The 22,334-nt window shown below is 42.4% G+C and overlaps 1 protein-coding gene across 1 annotated transcript in view; it reads right to left on the bottom strand.

The window, feature by feature from the left end:
- Positions 1–22,334, bottom strand: part of crocc2 (ciliary rootlet coiled-coil, rootletin family member 2) — a 300,372-nt gene that overhangs the window by 218,780 nt on the left and 59,258 nt on the right. Inside the window, exons 4-5 of the mRNA XM_043702904.2 lie at positions 12,293–12,472; positions 1,408–1,491 (exon numbers count right to left, since the gene is read on the bottom strand). Of these exons, the coding sequence (XP_043558839.2) occupies positions 1,408–1,491; positions 12,293–12,472 (264 nt within the window). The remainder of the gene's footprint in view (positions 1–1,407; positions 1,492–12,292; positions 12,473–22,334) is intronic.

The raw sequence follows: 22,334 nt of genomic DNA, 5'->3' as shown, positions 1-22,334 counted from the left end.
TAAACATACCTATACAATATATCCCTTTGTTGACTCCTTGTATTCTCCTTGCAATTGCTTTCCAAAATATTTTTGTATCAGCAGCAGATTTGGCTACAACATAATTAGTCTCTTCAACAATTCTGCAATCTCTATTTATATCTTGGATGAACATCCTTGCACTGATCCTTGCAGCACTCCATTAGTTAGAGTTTGTCATCATAAAAATGACACATTTTTCCCTACTGCTTCCAGTAAGTTAACAATCTTCTATTAGTGCCGAAATATTACCTGCAAGACAGTGAGGACTTCTTTCATGCAGTAAAGTGGAATTTGACTTGATGTCTTTTTGAATTCTAACTGCACAACATCTGCTGGTTTGTTCATCCTGTTTGTTACCCCCTCAAAAGAACTCCAATAAGCATGCAGCTCACACTGAAGCAGCTACTGAAGTTCACGATATCAATAATGAAGTGTAAAAGAAATTTGCCGATATCAGACCAACTTTATGCTAAGCTGAAAAATCCCAGTATATTTTAAGTGCAGCAACACAGTTGAATAGACTGCAACAAAGCTGGGCGGAATGGGAAAGATGCAGCAAAAACATTTTCCACACGGGCTGGGCTAAACAAATAAGACAGGCACCTGTAGAGCTACTAGAGGGCTTCCATCTGGAACTGAACTGAGGTGGATCTGCTAACTAACCCACTCAACATGAGTGATGCACTGGTACATGATCTAGCAGACCAGGAAAGGGAGTCTGTATCACACAAGAGATGTGCAGCCGAAACTAAAAAAGGACTTCACTTGGTTCATAACCACAATGTTTTGTAGCCAGGGTGAATTTAAAACTCAGACTCATCACCACACATACAGTGACCAGCTCAGTTAGAAGAGAAATCATTATAAACTTTGGAAATATACATACTGAGAAAGAACCAAAAAGAAGACCAAAATGGAAACCAAAATAACTACGGACGCTCAAAATCAGAAACAAAAACAGAAATTGCTGGAAAAGCTCAGCTGGTTCACAGCATCTGTAGAGACAAAGCAGAATTAATGGTTCAGGTTCAGAACTGAGGAAGGATCACTGGTCTCAAAGTATTAATTCTGATTTTCTTTCCACAAATGCTATCAGACCTGCTGAGCTTTTCCAGCAATTTTTGATTGTGTGTGTGCGTGTGTGTAAAAGAACTATCTTCCTTTTTCTTATTCCATTCTTTTGTTTCTTGCACTTGAAGCCCTGCTCACTATCTCACTTCTTTTGCCCATCCCTCTTTTATACTATTTGTTCAGCTCACTCTTCCTCTCTGCCACATCGCGCACTCTGTTTGTCAGCCGTTCGCACTCTCGGTCTCTACTATCACATGAAAAGGCCAAACTAAACGATCCAACCCAAGTGGCTTGGACTGAGTGATTCATACCCACCGAGACTTTCTGCTGTTCCAACTCAGAGGTCTTCTCAAGCATCTGCTGTTCCAGCTCACCACATCTTTTCTTGTATTGCAGAACCTGAAAGGAGCAAGGCAAGGAATTCACCTTAGATCTCTGCACCTTTTGACAATGAAACTTTATGTAAATCATAACTGCCAAGCAATGAATATTAAATTTGAATCATCTTATGGAGTACAATGACTATCAGTGACAGCATGGAACTGTAATGTAACAGAAGGCAGATTTCAGGAAGGGAGAGGAGAATGGGAGAAAATTCTAGAACAAAGATCAATCTGCAAGGTATAATCCTTATTGGAAAATATGAGCTATTTTCTTTTGCTCTGTGATCTCACCAGCATGGATGGAGAGATTTTGCATCATTGTAGGAGCCTGGAAATTTATGCATGTCATATCGGTAACATCCCAATTAGACACTCCTCTTGAACAATCTCCACCACAGAATATGTGTCAGAAGTCTTTTCATGGTAAGGCTGATGTGGTGGGCACCATTCTGGGTTTCTAATACTTGCTCCCAAATGGATCAGGTACCTTACTGGAAAGATAAAGTTAGTCAATTGTTCTAAGTTTTCAATTACCCATGAGAGATTGGTGACTTGTTTGATTTAGTTTTATCACCCCATAAAACCAACTTTCCAACTCCAGCTGAAACATGGGACAAAAGAGACTGCATGGCACTGTTTCAATGAGGAGCAAGGGAGTTCTCCCTGTTGTCCTACAAATATTAAATCACTCAATGAACATTGGATTATCTGGTCATCATCACTTTGCTATTTGTGATATCATGCTGAGTGCAAATTGGTGGCCCTTCCTGTATTACAACAGCCACAACAATTCAAAAACAACTTCATTGGTTGTAAGAACTTTTAGAATGTCCTGAGATTGTGACAGGAGCTTTAGAAAGGCAAGTCATTCATTTCCCTCCCCATCCCCCTATTCCCCTCCACAGTTCACTGCAAAACAGTTGTAGTTAAAACTTAAATTGGGCAAATGTTCAACTTTTATATAAAAAATCTTTGATTACTAAACTTTCATAAACACATAGTCTGATTGCCAAGAAACGTTGGACCAATCTTTCTGTAAATTGAAGATAAAAATAGCGAATTAACCAACCCACGTGTTCAGGCCCCTTAATCATTCATTCACTTAGCTTGCACGAGGAACAGGAAAACTGAAATGCACTCAATTATTAGATCTGAGCACGATTAGCCTTGTAACTGTGCTGCTGTGTCTCAATGACTTTTGCCTGGGGAATTGTTGGTGTTCGATATTCTGGCCATTAAAAGCTGGATAATCCGGAACATTCTTTGCTTGGATCAGTAGTTTGTGTGTTTTAACTATTATTCTTGGAGTAGGAATGCTGTGCAATGGGAAGTGGTTTGCCCTGTCAGTATTCTGTGTTTAGATCAGATCTTGCTTGGACCACATCTGAGTTTATCTGGAGTCATCTGTCCAAACAAAATTTGGATCCAAGCATTACATTATTTGGCCCAAATCTTACAGCAGATTTAACTCTTCAAAAGACTTCAGCATGATTATCCTGAAAATGCCCTGCAAATTAGACTCTGGCCTTTTTACTGCACAGTGGTAGTGCAATCCAATTGTTGTTGACAGTTCTGCCTAAAAGTGTTCTATCAGACGTTTGAGTGGATATGGCTCTAAAGGACAGTACTGCCTTTAATTCAATATTAGTCACCATAGTTAATCAGATTCAACTTTCAGAAGGTTGTTGTGGGAAATGGAACAGTTGCCACAAGACATTGGCACAGTGGCATATTACTTGCAACCCACTTTATCTAACACTAGATACCTAAACCCGTAACTCTTCCACTTCACAGTCATTTTCCTCACCTGGAAGAGTGCATTTTTGGTTAGATCTCATCTACAAAGGAAGGCTTCGCTCAGAGCAGATGTTACATTCCCTATACCACTATTTTATCTGATCAAATATTGTGGATGTATCCTCTTCCTCCACTTCTATTTTTGGGATTTTTCTTTTGATAATTTGGTCCAAAACTAGCCTGGGACCCACTGTCAGATTTCATCTGCTTTACACTGAGCACTTCCTTATTAGGCAGGCCCAGTCCTGTACTCAGATGGATTAATTTTCAAAGATGACCTTGCTGGTGAGGAGCTAGCCTGTACTTCTACAGGTGAGGCTTTCTGCTAACAATGCAAAATGATATAATTATGTCTCGTGTTGTGCATTGAGATCCAGTTCTGTAATTGTCAACTCCCACCAATGTCTATCACATAGTAAGTAGCCTCTATTCATAGAAGTGATCCTCGGCTCTTCAACTGGGTTTTTGAAGTGCCAATTTCTTGCTTTTTCTCCATATCCTTGCACTCTATTCTTACCCAAATAATCATTCAAAGCTCTCTTGAATATCTCATTTAAGCATCATCACATTTCCAGGCAGTGTATCCCATAATCTAATTACTTGCTGCATGAAAATGTTTTTTATCCTCACCTAACATTTGCTCCTTTTACAAATTACCAAGTCTGTGCCCTTTGGTTATTGTTCCTTTTACGAGTGGGAAGAGTTTCTCCTGTCTACTCTGTCCAGCCTGTCCGCGACTTTGAAAACCTAAACCCAATTTCCTCTCAGCTTTTTTCTCCAAGGGAACAGTCTCAACTTCTTCAATTTGTCTTGGCCATTGAAATTTCTCTTCTCTGGAACCATTCTTGTAAAATTACTTCTGCATTCTCTCCAATACATTCACATCCATCAATTCCCATAATGTGGTATCCAGAACAGTACAAAACTCCAGCTGAGGTCAGGCAAGTGCCTTGTACAACGTCAACTTCACGTCCTTATCAAACAAGCTGAGGACACTGTCTGTGGTACTTACTGCTGTCTTTACCTGTCCTGCCACATTCAAAGATCTGCGCACATATACACTCAGGTCCCTTTGCTCCACAACCCCATACTTCATTGGATCAAGACAACTGGGGCTGCATTTGATGATGATGCAATTCCTGACATCAGGATGGGCTATCCTCATGGAACCACGCAAAGTAAATTCCTGTCATTCAGTTTAATGTACAGGGGAGGGAATGGCAGGACATCAGGTCAGAAATGACATTGGTTGGGAGTCATGCAATTCAGACAGACTACAACTCTTCAATGTGGCTGTCGAACTTTAAAGGGGAGACCAGTGTTTCAACCTCAAGAGCTTAAACCACAAAAACAATAGTTCACAAAGATAATAGTGGATGTTGAATCTGTCTCATTTGTTGCATCATGTCACCCAGATCGGAGATATGTCTTCAAGGGACATTCTCATGTTATCATCACCATATCTTGTACAATAATATAAAAGTCTCAGTCTCCATCTTACTGAGTCCTCTTGCAGCATGACACACTGAGGGAAACACACTAAAGTACACACAATATACATAGTTGAGTCCATGTGAGACAAGTGCTTGTGAATGTAGTGCACATAGATAGACAGCAGATGCATAACTAAAATTCATTGAATTCTTCAGTAATACATGACCTGTGTCTCATTTGTATATTACAGAAGGTAATGTAAGTATCACACCATGACAATTGAAGATTATCAGCTATCATGCCGTATCACTTTATCGCTCACTTATAATATTTTGCTCTATGGTCAGATGCAAAGTAAGGAGAAATGCCAAAGACGTGGAAGGAGTTGGCCAACTTAGTCTCTAAAGAGTCTTAAAACTGTTCATCAGTGAGCAAATTAGGAGTAAGTATGTCAAATTCCAGAGATACATTAAGGAGAGTGGTCTAAAAGACAGCAGTATGGCTTAATTATAGAAAATAGGAATGTTTTTGGAGATTCCAAAGTGTGGGAGTGTTTAACTTAAAAAAAACTCCTATCTCCATATGCTCCATCAGCCTCCTAAACATTATTTCTCTAATCTCCTATCCCTTCATCACAGTGTTTGTGGCAAATATATCTCAATAGTGAATCCTTTATAAAACTCTACTTCTCTCAGACACCTCCATTTTTTAAAATCTGTAATTCTAACTTAATGCCTCCATAATATATCCATGTCGTATATTCTGGAAATCTATCTCCATGATATTCTCCTGCAGGGAACCTTTTTGAGAGCTTGGGCCAAATTTAGCTCGTGAGACTCGGAGCTCGTAACCACACTGATTCTTGTTTTTCCACAATCCCCTGTACAGTGCAGATTTATTTTGTTACGCAGTAAGGAGGTTATCCCCACGGAGCCTCAACCTGGATCTCAGCTTGTGGAAGCAGCACAAGAACTCATTGTTTGAGAGCAAACCGTAATCCCTGTTGAGTTGTGCCACAGCATCAGCTGGCGAGTTAATGAAGATTGCATTTGGATCAGACTGGATCAAGCTAGACAAAATCCAGATCAATTTGATTCCTTTTGAAAATAAGCAAAATTAAAATGTAGCGGTTGTTTATTGAACAATCAGGATTGTTTGAAATGTTTTCAGTTCTTTTAGGCATTTAAACCATTTTAACCTGGCCCCACCATGGCTTATCAGCTGACTAAAAGTAACCTCTTTTCATATCACGGGAGTCTTCTTTGCCAACAGGAGTCCAATCGCTGGCACTCACATCTGGCAGCTTCATTTTATAGTAATGAATACTTGGAACAATTTGAACCTTGGATCACAATGAAAAACATTTGAATTTTTGGATGGTTCCCTTTAGGATTCAGTACAAACTGACTTGAGAACTTAGGTAAAGTGTGTTTTGGAGAAACATGTAAGGAGGCTCTCAGAGAGACTGGGATTTTTGTCCTGAGCGACTACTAAGGGAAGACTTGATTAAAGAGTGTACAAATCAACAACTTCATACAGTAAAATGGGAATTAATCTTTTCCATTCAAGAGGCAGTGACTTTATAGAAGTTTATAAAATTATGAGGGGCATGGGATGGGATACATGGCTGGGTGGCACGGTGGCTCAGTGGTGAGCACTGCTGCCTTGCAGCACCAGGGACCCAGGTTTGATTCCCACCTCAGGCAACTGCCTGTGTGGAGTTTGCACATTCTCCCCGTGTCTGTGTGGATTTCCTTTCGGTGCTCCAGCTTCCTCCTACAATCCAAAGATGTGCAGATCAGGTGAATTGGCCATGCTAAATTGCCAAGTTATGGGTAAATATAGAGTGGATTATTCTTCAGAGGGTCAGTGTGGACTTGTTGGGCTGAAGGGCCTGTTTCCATTCTGTAGGGAATCTAATCTAAATAAACAAGGTCTTTTCTCTGGGGTGGGGGAGTCCAGAACTAGATGGCATAGGTTTAGGGTGAGAGGGGAAAGATTTGAAAGGGACCTAAGGGGCAACTTTTTCACGCAGAGGTGGTGCAAGTACAGAATGAGCTGCCAGAGGAACTGTTGGAGGTTGGTACAATTACAACATTTAAAAGGGGTATATGAATAGCAAAGGTTTACAGGGATATGGGCCAAGTGCTGGCAAATGGGATTAGATTAATTGAGTATATCTGGTCAACATAGATGAGTTTGACTGAAGCGTCTGTTTCCATGCTGTGCATTCCTATGACTCCTCTGACTGTAAGTCAGCAAACACGGGACACAGACTTAAGACACTTACTTAAAGGACCAGTGGGAAGATAAGAACTTTTTTTTATACAATGTGTTACTCCAATCTGGAATGCACTAAATCTGTTCTGCTATCCTTTCAAACAATGTTAATTTTTGAAAAGGAATTGCATATTCACTTCAATAAATATTTTTCAGCACTGTGGGGAGAAAATGGGAAATAGCTCTTACTGGAGCATTTTTTTGTTAAGAATTAAACTTTCTGGGAGCTCACATAGGCATTGTAGGGTGAATGGCCTCCAGTTGGACTGTATCATTCTATGAACCCACTAACTATATCACCCAATGACCAAATAACTCAGATGTCAATACTCAATTCCAACTACAATGACCATAGATCCCAAGCCCATACGAATACAACACTTTCTTGTTTTTGTCGGTGTCAAGTTTATCATTAATAGCCAAAGATTTGAGCAATTGATAAAGAAGGTGTGCTGATCAGACCAATCATCCCTTGTGAAGAGAAGATACATTTTATCATAACTTTTCATCTTACACTCTTTTGGAAAACTTGCAAGAAATATCAGATTAAAGGGAAACAACGTTTAAACTGGACGGAGAAAAATGTTTATTGTTGGAGATGTTGCCATGGAGAATGCAGCAGTTAAGATGACTGTCAATTAAATGTTTTGTTAAATTTTTGACAGGCAAGTTAACTCTGACTATTCAAAGAATTGTCCAGAGGAATGAATGAGAGATTGGTTGTCCCCTGTTTTGTTGAGTGGAAATCGGTGCAGTGGGTATATACATATGTTCCGTCCATAAAAATCATAGCCCTTTGAATTAATATATGGAACTTCCAGTATGGTAAGTGCACCACAATGACAGCATGACTGACAAACGGAAATTAGGAAGAACTATGCTGTCAACCACAGTCAGGATTATTTAGTAAATGTTGCCTAATTGTAGAATCGCATCTACTGTTAGACACACTGCTGTGAGTTTAGCAAGGTTGGGTTGGTTGTGTATGGTCAATACACTGCTTGCTATGAGCAGTCAAAGAGATGTGGTATTTGATACTATCTGGATAATGTCCATCCTGATCAGATCATTTCTCACTGTATACTGCACAAACCTATAAACCTTGGTCATGAAGGTTACTCAGTGCAGCTTGGATTACACTGGAAGGGCAAAGCATCTCATTGTGAGCAGCAGGTGAAGTTAGTTGTTTCACACTGTTAATATGAAGCAGAAACACCAGTAATTTTCACCACTTACAGGCTAACACTATTAAGTCAGAATTACATTCCGCCTATCAGTCAAACGAGTAACGTAGTATATATGTTTTAGTGTCAATGTGATACCAGGCTGCATGCTCACTAATTGGTGATTCATTAAGCTTCAACATAAGTTTTTAGAAGTATTCATTTCTGTAATACCAACTGTCTATTTCTCAAGACCAACTTCTGTTTCACAAAGGAGTAAATCATTCCAAACCTACGTCAGAATGTGGTCACATTTATCTAAAATTCAAGTCCCAAAATAATTCAACTGTACCAAAAATGAGAGTTTAGCTGGGCTTAGTGGCTACTCAAACTGACACTGTGAGCTCACTATCATGCAGCAGAAATGCAGCCAATGTCACGTACACAAAATATGGATTTTTGGGCAGTGGGGGTGGGGAGGTGGTAGAGTGAGGGATGGGCCATTTTAGTATGTGCAGTGGGCTGCATTTGGCACTTATGGGTCTTAAACACAGCCAGCTTCTCTTCAAGAGGAGACCTAATATCTGAGAAGGAGGGAACTCAAATGTGTTCCCCCATGTGCACAGAGAAATGGCTACGCGACTTGTCAACCAGATTATCAGATTCTTAGATTCTCAAGTCAACTCTATGTTCCATGTTCTAATTTCAGGGAGGCAGTGGTTGGGGCTGAGGAAAGAGACCCCTTCACACAACTAGTGTTCGCTGAGGTGTTCAGTGTAAGGGGATGCCAGGATTTGATCATACTGCCAATAAAACTCAGTAAGCTCATTGGTGTTGTCCAAGAATAGGAAGGATTTGGAGGGATATGGGCCAGGTGCCCATATCAGGTTGGACTAGATTGGGTTGGAATATCTGGTCGGCATGGACGGGCTGGACTGAAGGGTCTGTTTCCATGCTGTACATCTCTATGACTCCAAGATTGGAAGTAGGAACCAGGTCCCACACTTCCATTACTTTGCCCGCACACTTGTACAACAGGCAGTTACAGCTCACAACATTTCTCCCACATTTGCTTTCATTTCTTTACAATCGTTGTAACACCTCAGATGGTACTTTCTCCTGCAGGCTCAGACATTCTACACCTACTGCTCTTATCACACCTCCAACTTTCACTTGTCCATGCCTTACCTCTTGCCCAAAACAAGTCGACTCTACTGGGGACAACTGATATTGACTATAAAAGGCACGGGTTTTAAGAGCAATTTGAAACATCTAAAAGCCAACTGGAAAGAAGGGAGTGTGGTAAAGAGAGGGCAAGTTGTCGGATTGGTTCTGTAAAACACTGAACAAATGAAAAACTAGAAGGACGTGCACCCAGGCAAACAAGGTCAAGTATAACTTAAAGAAAGCTCAGTGTGGAGAGATGATGCCAGAAAAGTGTGGAAGGTGATGGCGAGTTCACCAAATTATTAATCCAGAGACCCTGGCTCATGTCCTTGGGACAAGGGTTCAAATGCCACCATGGCAGCTGGTGGGACTTAAAATCAATTCTTCAATCTGGAATGTCGGAAGATGATCTCAGTAATGGTGATTATTACTGACTACTATCATTTTCCTGTTCTCAGAACTCATCTGATTCACCAGCGTCATTTAGAAAAGGAAATGTAACATCTTTACCGTTTCTTAGAACTCTTGGGCCTGCAGTAATGTGGCTGAGCTTTAGCTTCCTTAAAATAGGTCAGCAACAAATGCTGGTCCTTCCAATGACACCCACAGAACAAAAAAAAACTATTGCATTAGTTCATACAAAATGTGGATAATTGTGGTAGTAATGGACTCAATGGGAAAAATGGCCACGTTCTGTGTAGTAATGACTTGATGTTTTTAATGAGAAAAGTTTGGATTCTAAGTCAGTGGACTATGACAGATAGTACCAAGCCGTTGAAAGATAGCAAGTTTTGTGAAGATTTGTAGCTCCAGTTGAGATTCTGGATGTAGGTTTGCTCGCTGAGCTGGAAGGTTAGTTTTCAAACGTTTTGTTACCATACTAGGTAACATCTTCAGTGAGCCTCTTGATGAAGCACTGGTGGCATGGCCCGCTTTCAATTCATGTGTTTAGGTTCCTTTGGGTTGGCGATGTCATTTCCTGTTCTTTTTCTCAGGGGATGATAAATGGGATCCAAGTCAATGTGTTTGTTGATAGAGTTCTGGTTGGAATGCCATGCTTCTAGGAATTCTTGTGTGTGTCTCTGTTTGGCTTGTCCTCGGATGGATGCTCTACCACTATTTCACCAGAATGGCTGAGATAGGGGCTTCTTCTGCCCAAAATAGATCTTCAGCAACTCACAAGCTTTCTTGAGATTACTTCCAAAACTTGTTCTTAGGAAATCTTAAAGAGTATAACTGATGCATGGTATTCCTTTAATATTACTGCCATATGCTCAGAGTGTCTTGTGATCTGTCCTTGAGCATCTAACAAGCATACAGAACACGTCTAGAAACCCTAGCTACTCTCCCCTACATCAAGTGGTGTCCTTCCTTATCTGTATGTAAGGATACTAGTGAGATTGGGTCATGTCTTTTTGTGGCTAGTTGATGTTCATGTATCCTGGTGGCTAGTTTTCTGCCTGTTTGTCCAATGTAGTGTTTGTTACAGTCTTGCATAGTATTTTGTAAATTACATTTGTTTTGCTTGTTGCCTGTATAGGGTCTTTCAAGTTCATTAGCTGCTGTTTTAGTGTGTTGGTGGGTTTGTGGGTTACCATGATGCCAAGGGGTCTGAGTAGTCTGGCAGTCATTTCCGAGATGTCTTTGATGTAGGGGAGAGTAGCTAGGGTTTCTAGACGTGTTCTGTATGCTTGTTAGATGCTCAAGGACAGATCACAAGACACTCTGAGCATATGGCAGTAATATTAAAGGAATACCATGCATCAGTTATACTCTTTAAGATTTCCTAAGAACAAGTTTTGGAAGTAATCTCAAGAAAGCTTGTGAGTTGCTGAAGATCTATTTTGGGCAGAAGAAGCCCCTACCTCAGCCATTCTGGTGAAATAGTGGTAGAGCAGAAATACTGCAAGCAGCATTTAAATTCATCAATGTTGGGATGGGATTAAGGTCTGGTCCAACAGCTGAAGAGACAGTGAGTGCATGTATTGCATTCTCTCAGGTGATATATGTCTCCTGTGGTGGGCATTCTCAGGATCATGGACCCTGGGTTTTTTTTGGGTGGTGTAGCTGAGGGGATAGAAGACCCACCTCCAAGCGCTGGCAACCCACTGTGGATGCTGCCAGTAATGCACTGGAGGGAGAGGCTGAGCATTGGCAAAACACGCAGTCTTGGGGTGAGTGAAGATAAGATTGAGGATCATGGGGTGAGGAAAATTGCCAGTGGGGAGGGGATCAGCAGCGGGGCAAGTGACACCCTCCCTTCCTGGTGCCAGGTCCTTGAAATGAAGGGCTCCCTTCCACCCCATCCATCCTCCCACCTTCAAGACTAGAATCCCGCAATGCGAGCTCAACGGGCTTCCTGCACGGTTATCCCAGCATTTGCCACAGGGTGGATAGCAGTGGCATCAGATTGCCTTCTGGTCCTTCATGGCATAATTAAGAACATCAACTGGCAGCAGTTCAGGAAGGCCAACTACAAGCCTTCTCACCAGACACTGAAATTGGATAGAGGTGAGAAACCAGCAGGGTCCGATTAAAGCCCCAAACTCACCTGAGCAAAAGGCATTAAATCCTGCCCTACCATTAGAGTTCTGCCTGAAATTCTCCCCTCTCCTGCTGACACCCCTGCCTCACCCGGAATTAAGATCGCATTGTATTCTAATGATTTGCACAATTGCCAACCTTCTTTTCACTAAGCCTATGTTCCATTCCCAAATTTCTGAATGCAGCTTTCACTGTTGATGGTTGCTATAAACAAGAGACCACACAGCGGCAGAAAGACTACTGCCAGGGTCTGGTTTCTTGGGACTAATTCTAAATGTCTTGCTGCACACACGCCTTTTCTCACAAGCCCACTTGCCAATTTCTCTGCAGTTTGACAAGATTCATGCCTCTCTCACTCTCTCCATTCCAACATCCGCTTTCTGATTTGAGAGTCTACTTTCGATTGCAAAGTGCAATCTGTTCTCTTCCTACCTTGACCTGAAGCTTTTGTACAAGTTGAGCCTGACGCTGTTGTCCATCTTGATATGCCTGAAGCTTTCGCCTATAAACCCTTTCTTCATCCTCAAATTGGCGGCGGAGATCTGACACAGCCTTTGACTCAGCCCCCTTTTGCTCCCATTCAGAAACTTCCACCTTGAGTGATTTCTCCAACTAGTAGAAAGGAACACAGAAAATACAATTAGGCCCAAGGACTACCAAAGAGACATCATAACAGCTAAGTGAAATTATTGATCACTGTGTACCACGTGGCATGATAGTATGCGGTGACATTTATCTTCCTTAGATCTGCTGTCTGCATGTTGCTCCAGTGAAATACTGTCCGCTGTACAGGTAACTGCCTCCTTACTAGTTAGCCAAGCATTGAGTCTCACTTCAGTTCACCTGCCACTGTTGGACAATCACGTTTTATGATCTATTTGCAGAGAGAAAGACGTATTTTTACAGAGTCTTCAACTTCAATATGCTTTACAAAATTATCACTGTCATAATGCAGCAACACAGGTATCAATTTGCATAGAGACAGGCCCAACAAGTAACAATAAATATCCAGACTACATGCCAAGGCATAAACGTACTGGCTAGGAAACTGGGAGATCGCCCCTGCTTCCTTCCAAACAGTACAGAATCTTTTACATTCACTTGACGTCACATACTAAAAGGACTGCCCCTCTGGCTGTGCATGACTCCCTCAGAAATGCACTGAAGTGTCAACTTGATGTTCCCGAAGTGGGTTTAATTTCTTGAGGCTGCAAAGTGGACACCTGAACAAAGAGTGCTCAGCTCATGAATACTCTTCTTGCTCTGCTGTTAATTCATTATCTGCCAATGCTTGGTGAAATAGTATGAAAGGATAGACTATCCTGAGCCTAAGCTGACACTGAACATGTTGTATCAGAACTACCCAGTTCCTCAGGGTACGTGCATCATTCCCTTTCACACACTAACAGGGACTGATGACATTAGAGCATTTTTAACACTTTGTGGAAAACGGATATTTAAAATTGTACTCTGGATTAACCCAATAATATTGTATTCCCTTCCAAAAACTAAATAAATACCACTTTTTCTGAGCTGTTAACAGTTAGAGCCAAGGAGTCCTACAACACAGAGACAGGCCCTTTGGCCCAAACTGGTCCATGCCGACCAAGATGTCCGTTCACACTAATCCCATTTTCCTGCACTTGGCCCATATCCTTCTAAACCTTTTCTATCCATGTATTTGTCCAAATGCCTTTTAAATGTTGTTAATGTCACTGCCTCAACCACTTCCCCTGCCAGTTCATTCCATACGTGTACCACTCTCTGTTTAAAAAAAGTTGCCCTTCAGGTTCCCTTTTATTCTTTCCTCACCGAACCTTAAACTGATGCCCTCTAGTCCTCGATTCCCCCAACCCTGGGGAAAAGACTGAGTGCATTCACCTTATCCATGCCTCTCATGATCTATACACCTCGAGAAGGTCACCCCTCAGTCTTCTCCACTCTAAAGAAAAACGTTCTAGTTCATCCAACCTCTCCTTATAACTCAATCCCTTGAATCCTGGCAACGTCTTTGTAAATTTCATCTGCACTGTTTCCAGTTTAATAACATTCTTCCTATAGCAAGGTGACCAAAACCAAGTGCAGCCTCAGCAAAGTCCTGTGCAACTGCAATATAACTTCCCAAAGAAAAGTCAACGGACTCAAAACATTAACTCTGCTTTCTTCCCAGAGATTCTGCCAGACTTGCTGAATTTATCCAGCAATTTCTGTTTTTGTTTCAGACTCAGCGTTCCTCAGACAACTGTTCTCACTGCATCTTGAGATCCACACTCAGTGCCATGCACCACCATATACAGATGCCCGACCTCTGTTTTCATTGGCACTGCCTCACACTATTCCAGGATTACCCTGCTCCACTTCCCAGTTTCACTCCATTTGCCAGCTTCTTCGATGTTCTAACAAGAAACATTTTCCGTTCCTTTCAGGCATTAAGGATCGCAAGGTTCAACAGCTCAGAGATACTCACAGTGTTCTAGCGTCTTCCTCCCCTCCCCTCCCTCTGTCTCCATCCTTTCTCCTAACCCCACCTCTTGTCGAGTATTTACTATCGTTTCTGACCTTTCACTCTCTGACCATTCTGTGCTCAAAGATTTTCATTTCATCCCTTTCCACCACAACCTCAATGAATTTCGGGCATGACATTTTGGGTTGTACTCTCCCTCCGTTGCGTCTACTTCCCTGCCCATTCCTTTGGGCAGGAGTCCTCTCCCCACCCCATAAAATCCTTCACCAACCTCCAATGCCCTCCCTCCATCTGGCCCCCTCCCACCGGCCGTTAACCTGCACTCGACCCTGTTCATTAAGAACCGTCGACACAACGTTGTCGCCTTAATTTCTCTCACCACTGTCGCCGATTCAAACCTATTTCCCTCTGAACTGACTGCACTCCAGAATTTGTAATCAGGTCTGCAGACACAGGTGGTGCTGCTGGTGTCTGTTATACTGACCTCTACATTGCAGAGACTGAGCACCAGCCAATCTTCCCCCTTGACCATGACCACCCCAAGGAAACCCAGGCTATTGCGTCCACAACAGTCACTAATTTCACTTTAGCTGGAGACCTCCAAGCTTATCGACCCTCAGCCCACGCAGCCTGCTTTGACCTTCTTCCAAAAACCCACAAACAGGACTGCCTGGGCAGACCAATGTTTCTGCCCACTCCTGTGCTTTAAATGCTTCTTCCTCCCTTAACTCAACTTTTTATTCTCTCTTTATCCAGTCCCTTCCCACTTAAATCCATGATTCTTCTTTACGTCAGTTTCAGAATTTCCAGTTTGAATCATGGAATCCCTACCGTACAGAAGCCGGTCATTCGGCCCATCGAGTCCGCACTGACCCTCTGAAGAGCACCCACTCCGACCCAGGCCCACCACCATATTCCCACAATTAACATGGCTAATCTGGCTAGTCTACACATCCCTGGACAGTATGGACTGTGGGAGGAAACCGGGGCACCCGGAGGAAACCCACGCAGACACATAGAAAATGTGCAAACTCACCTGGTCCACTTCTGATGCCTGCCAGTCATTTTGCAATTTTTATTTTTAACTGTGCTCTCACCTGCATGCCTTGGACAAGTTTAACAGGGTCTTTGACCGACATCTCAGCTCTTAATGTCCCATTGCTGACTTTGTTGCATTCACAACCATTAATTATTACTCCTTTTTTCTGCCTACCTGCAGCTTGCCTTGGCTATCATCTATGCTCCAAGGGGATAACCGACAAAGGATTCTACAAGAAGCAAGCTTTATATTTCAGATAATGTAAGCCAGGGTGTGTGTAGTTCCATTTGGTGTTTTTTTACTCTGTAAATTGTCATGTTTCCACATTGTCTGTATACTTTAATTTCCATTCTTAAGAAAATATCTTTCAAATCCACAAATAAGTACCACAACTGATGTTAACATATATACCCACACATACAGACTTTTATGTCTAATTAGTTGGACTCCAGGAAACATGGAAAATCTGCCTGGGAAGCACCTTCTATAGACAATAACACTTACTGCATACAGACTTGTGCCTTAATGTACCTTTCCAGCACACTGCATCACAACAGGCCCCTTGACCAGTCTTACTGGTGGAAGGACCGGTATTTCTAGTCCAATGACCAGTGCTACTGGTTTCAGGGTCAGTATTGTATACTGGTCTTAATTCACATAGTATATTGGTTTTTCACTGGTCCACTATAACTGTTTATACCCTCTCGGAAGCAACAGAGAATGATCTAAGGGAAAAACAAAGAACTGGTATCACTCCATGCAAAAAGTGAAGACTTTAGCAATGTTAGTACGAGGTCAAAGGTTGTGGATCAAACATAGAAAGTGCAAAGGCACAATCCTTAAACTGAACAACGGTAATCCTATCTCATTCAAAGTCCATGTTGAATGTTCAGGACATTTAGAAAAGCACTAATACCAAGAGAGACTGCAAAAACAAGTAAGCTTGCAGGTCACAAGCTCTGGGGTGACCACTGGAAGACTAACGCGATTGCCTCTCAGAATGGTGATTGGGTCAGTGAACTGATTGGAGGCCATTGTCTTTCATCAACGAACAAGGATAGGGAGAGCTGGAAAGCTACCATGAGGGCTTAACCTGTGAGGTATGCACTTTGGAAGGACATGGCGGCAATGTAAATAGCTCAAGAGAATAATTGCTTCAAACAGGGAGTATTGCTCTGCAGAGTCAGGGAGAATTGATAGCCAAAGAAACTACACGGCCTTCAGTGAGGGACAAAGTTGAGGGGGAGGGGTGGGGGAGGGGGTGGCACTGAGACAAATGCAAACAGTCAGCTCATCCTCAGCAGGCAGGTTGTTAACAGGAAACAGCTGGTGTTGGACTACAAGAATTTGATTCTCTGTGAGTGCCGGGGCGGGGGGAGTGCTGGGGAAAAGGCGCAGTGAGGCAGAGGGCATGATTAACTCTGATTCCTCAAAAACAAACATTCTTTTGTGTTTAATCTTCGCTTGTCGGGCAGATAATATTTCACAACACTGCCTCCACTGTTTTAATTGTTCAAAATGTCCCTGTGCTGCCGTAATTACTCTACCATGTCAGCTGCTTTATATCATTGTAATAATCTTTATTTGGTTCCAGTGGCGATTAAAACCAGACCCTATCAATCCAATGCTACTGAAATGCCTCCTTGCCTCTGGGAGTTCACGGGTTTAAAACTTATTACTTCTTCCATCAATCCTGCCAAGGCCAAGCAAGACCTACAGCTATAAATACACCCATCAAGAGCTCCTTTTCTGGTGGTGCCCCTTTTACTGCAAGAATTGCCCCTGAGCCTTGCTCACTGTATTACCCCACCTTCCCTATCCAAGGCAGCTCATTGTCGCGACACAGTGCCCACCCTATGGTGGCATAGTTGCAAGACTAAACTTGGCACATAGGGTCAAACTCTCATTGTGCCATGAAGGTGCATATTACATCTCTTTTTCCTGTTGGATAATTTCTGCATTGAAAGAACTGGTTGAGGAATTTTCTGAAATGATGTAATTGGACAATTCGGTAATTGTTATAATACAAGGTTTTCCAATGTAACCTTTACTTGCAAATATTTATTTTACCCCCTGCATCAGGTTGTGTTTAACCCACTTGATTCAATTTGATGTCATTTTCTCCTCCCTTCTGATTTCTTTCTCTTCTTCCTCCTAAAATGTTGATGTCTTAGGGGTGTCATGGCTTCCAGTTGTTGCCTAGCATGTCCACATGTATGTACAAGGTAATGTAATTAAGACAAGCATACTATTCCACTGGGGAAGACATCAGAGTCAGATCCAATCCTGCAGTCACTCTGAGATTAAGCCTCACACATATACAGGCTAATCAATGGTGAGCAACTGTGACTAGTTTATCTCTCCAACCTTGGGGGTGCTCCTATGAGAATTCTGACTGCTTTACTGTGATATCCAGCACAGCACAAACTACTCATTGAAACTGGAACTTTCCAGTATGATTTTGAAGGCAAAGTGCACCCGAAAAACCCAGAAAATCCAGACTGCTAATTCCAAATGTAAAAATACAATACAGCGCAAGTCACAACTTCAGGATATCTTAAAGAAAGTCTCTGTCAGCAATGACGTATCACTGAAATGCAGTCACTATTGCGATGTGAGAATTATGGTTGGCAAGTTTGTACACAGCAAGATCCACAAACGGCATCAAGGAGGAATGATGGGGTCTCAGCTGGTCTCATTTGAAAGATGTCATAACCAACAGCTCAAAGTAATTTTGATAAATGCACATTACCAACAACACCTGTCCTCTGACTGCATCAGCGGGAACATAGGGTGACCTGCCAGTATGTTTCTCACCATCGATCTTGCTTGAGATTTCCCGATGTGTGGGGCCAATGGGACCACATCCTAAACTAACCAACAATGCACAAGAAAGTCAATTGGATGCTGGGATCAGGGTTATTCTCACCAAATCACTGACTGAATGCCAGAGTAAGAGAAGATTAGATTACTTACAGTGTGGAAACAGGCCCTTCGGCCAAACAAGTCCACACCGACCCACCGAAGCGCAACCCACCCAGACCCATTCCCCTACATTTACCCCTTCACCTAACACTACGGGTAATTCAGCATGGCCAATCCACCTGACCTGCACATTTTTTTGGACTGTGGGAGGAAACCAGAGCAAACCCACGCAGACACGGGGAGAATGTGCAAACTCCACACAGAGAGTTGCCTGAGGTGGGAATTGAACCTGGGTCTCTGGCGCTGTGAGACAGCAGTGCTAACCAGTGTGCCACTGATGCCTTCTTAAGTTTTCTAACTTGGTGAAACTCAGCTGGTGGGAAATCGATCCCACTGTTTCTGCAGGTGTCACAAAAGGTTTATAAAAATTAATTCGCAAAATACCCAAACTACCCGATTTTCAGCCCCAGGTTGACAGGAGGTACAGACCAGGTACATGTGTACCTAACAAAGGTGTCAGTTAGCTCAGCTGGCTGGTCTGTGAATACAGAGGGACGCAAACAACATGGGTTCAATTCCTTCACTGATTGACATGATTTGGAGATGCCGGTGTTGGACTGGGGTGTACAACTTTGTACTCACTGGTTGAGGTTACCATGAAGGTCAAATCCTTCCTTGTCAACCCCTTGCCTCCCCTGAGACATGGTGACCTTCTGGTTAAATTCACCACCAGTCTATTTCCAATGAAAGAGCAGCCATGTGGTTCTCTGGGACTATGGCTATTTTACTTCACAAGAATTTACTATTTATTATACATCGTTTGATTTTAGTGACAGGTCAACAGTTAAACTAAGCAAATCCTACAAATTGAAACTAAACACCCCTAATAAACTCTCCCAGATACATACAGATACAGAAAGATTGTCAAACTGTAAAAAGAGTTCCATTGTATCCGTTTGCATGGGATGTCCTTGCTGATCCAAAGATTTCCTTCCAACCTGGACTTTTGGAATGTTTCCACTGGTTTGTAAGAGGATAGGATAGTGGTTTCACTCATGAAAGGTCTCTGACTTATCTGATTCAAACTCACAACTTGCAGCAAAGACTGAGGTCAAGATAAGCTGATTTTCTTCCGTTTTCAAGTGGCTGACTGGACAGACTGAGAATTAAGTCAAAGAGTGTGGTGCTGGAAAAGCACAGCCGGTCAGGCAGCATTCGAGGAGCAGGAGAGTCAACATTTCGAGCATAAGCTCTTCATCGGGAATGAAGAGCTTATGCTTGAAACATTGACTCTCCTGCTCCTCGGATGCTATCTGACCAGCTGTGCTTTTCCAACACCACACTTTTTGTCTCTGATCTCCAGCATCTGCAGTCTTCACTTTCTCCTAGACTGAGAACCAAGACTATTCAGTTGCTAGTCAACTGATTTGCTCGTTCTCTTGCTGTTCAGCTACCTGACAACTGAGCGCCTTGTTGTTGGCAAGCAGAGAGCCCTTTGTCATTAATAATTAGTCTCAGTACAATGACCTCCTGCAGTCCCCTCTACCCCTTGAGAACATTCTGCACCTCTCTGAAACATCCTTGATCCTAGCACTAGGGAACCAACACACCGTTCTGATATTTCGTTGCTGGCCACAGAAACGTCTGTCTGTAGCTAGTACTAGAGAGTCCCCTTGAACAATCGATCGCTTGGAACCTAATGTACCTCTCATTACCTTAAAGCCAGTTTCAATACCAGAAACTTAGCTATTCATGCTACATTCCCCTAAGAATCCGTCACCCCCTACATTTTCCAAAACAGCATACTTGTTTGAAATGGGTATATCTACAGAAGACAGCTGCACTACCTGCCTACCTCTCTTACCTTTCCTGGAGTTAACTCATCTATGTGACTGTTTCTGCAACGTTTCCTCCTTCCTATATCTGCCATCCATCACACCCCTTTGCTCTTGTAAATTCCTCATTGCCTCTAACTGTCTCTCCAATCGATCCATTCGATCTGATAGGATTCGCAACCAACGGCATTTATTGCAGATATAATCCTCAGTAACATGTAAACTCTCCCTGAATTCCCTCATCTGACAAGAGGAGCATTTCACTCTACTAAGGACCATTTTTGCATCTTTCAATCTACAGACCCAGAAAATAGCACCATCTTATTCCTCTACAAAACATTAAATTAATACTTATGGCTTATATTTTAAGTTTAATCATGAGACATAGCTCAATAAACATATATTCAAGAAAGAACCCACTCTACTCACTACTGCAGACTTATTTTATGGTCATGCTTTAAACATCAACTTATGTGTTTCTGTGCTATGACCTCTCCCAAACAGGTTCCTCCAAGGTTTAGTTGTGAATTTCACTGTTTTTTTAATTTTCCCAAAGGCATTCCAAGGTCCAGCGATACATGAATTCAAACAGCAAAGGCAGTAACTGCTAACTCTGTCAGTTAGCAATGTGGGTTTCATTCTCTCTCTCTCTCTCTCTCTCTGTCCCTCCTGCACTGACCTCACCATGTGCTGCCTTTGTTCTTCTCCCTTTTAAAAGTGCTGTTGTTTTGACTTTTTTCTCTTAAGTTCCAAAACAATGCAACAGTAATTGCTGCTCCTGGAATTTGAGGAAATCTCCTCCAGCCTCTAAAACACCTCAAAAAAGAAGCAGCTGTTACAGCCAGAAATATTTCCTGTCCTTCATCTTGGATTACCCAGAATCCAGAATAATGTCCATATTACAGAGGAGGAAGTGCTTGATGTCTTGAAATGCATAAAAGTGAATAAATCCCCAGGACCTGATCAGGTGTACCCTAGAACTCTGTGGGAAGCTAGGGGTGCGATTGCTGGGCCTCTTGCTGAGATATTTGTATCATCGATAGTCACAGGTGAGGTGCCTGAAGACTGGAGGTTGGCTAACGTGGTGCCACTGTTTAAGAAAGGACAAGCCAGGGAACTATAGACCAGTGAGCCTGACCTCGGTGGTGGCAAGTTGTTGGAGGGAATCCTGAGGGACAGGATGTACATGTATCTGGAAAGGCAAGAACTGATTAGGGATAGTCAACATGGCTTTGTGCGTGGGAAATCATGTCTCACAAACTTGATTGAGTTTTTTGAAAAAGTAACAAAGAGGACAGAGTAGTAGATGTGATCTATATGGACTTCAGTAAGGTGTTCGACAAGGTACCCCATGGGAAATTGGTGAGCAAGGTTAGATCTCATGGAATACAGGAAGAACTAGCCATTTCGATAAAGAACTGGCTCAAAGGCAGAAGACAGAGGGTGGTGGTGGAGGGTTGTTTTTCAGACTGGAGGCCTGTGACCAGTGGAGTGCCACAACGATTGGTGCTGGGTCCACTACATTTCTTCATTCACATAAATGATTTGGATGTAAGCATAAGAGGTACAGTTAGTAAGTTTGCAGATGACACCAAAACTGGAGGTGTAGTGGACAGCGAAGAAGGTTACCTCAGATTACAACAGGATCTGGACCAGATGGGCCAATGGGCTGAGAAGTGGCAGATGGAGTTTAATTTAGATAAATGTGAGGTCCTGCATTTTGGGAAAGCAAATCTTAGCAGGACTTATACACTTAATGGTAAGGTCCTAGGGAGTGTTGCTGAACAAAGCCACCTTGGAGTGCAGGTTCATAGCTCCTTGAAAGTGGAGTCACAGGTAGATAGGATAGTGAAGAAGGTGTTTGGTATGCTTTCCTTTATTGGTCAGAGTATTGAGTACAGGAGTTGGGAGTTCATGTTGCGAATGTACAGGACATTGGTTAGGCCACTGTTGGAATATTGTGTGCAATTCTGGTCTCCTTCCTATCGGAAAGATATTGTGAAACCTGAAAGGATTCAGAAAATGTTTACAAGGATGTTGCCAGGGTTGAAAGATTTGAGCTATAGGGAGAGGCTGAATAAGCTAGTGCTATTCTTCCTGGAGCTTTGATGGCTGAGGGGTGACCTTATAGAGGTTTACAAAATCATGATAGGATAGGATAGGATAAATAGACAAAGTATTTTCCCTGGCATAGGGGAGTCCAGAACTAGA

This window comes from Chiloscyllium plagiosum, unplaced genomic scaffold, assembly GCF_037043375.1.
Source record: "Chiloscyllium plagiosum isolate Xiang-an unplaced genomic scaffold, Cpla_swu_hap1 HiC_scaffold_13, whole genome shotgun sequence".
Classification (NCBI taxonomy): Eukaryota; Metazoa; Chordata; class Chondrichthyes; order Orectolobiformes; family Hemiscylliidae; genus Chiloscyllium; species Chiloscyllium plagiosum.
The sequence above is the reverse complement of the archived record's forward strand: the minus strand, read 5'-3'. Positions and strand labels throughout refer to the sequence as shown.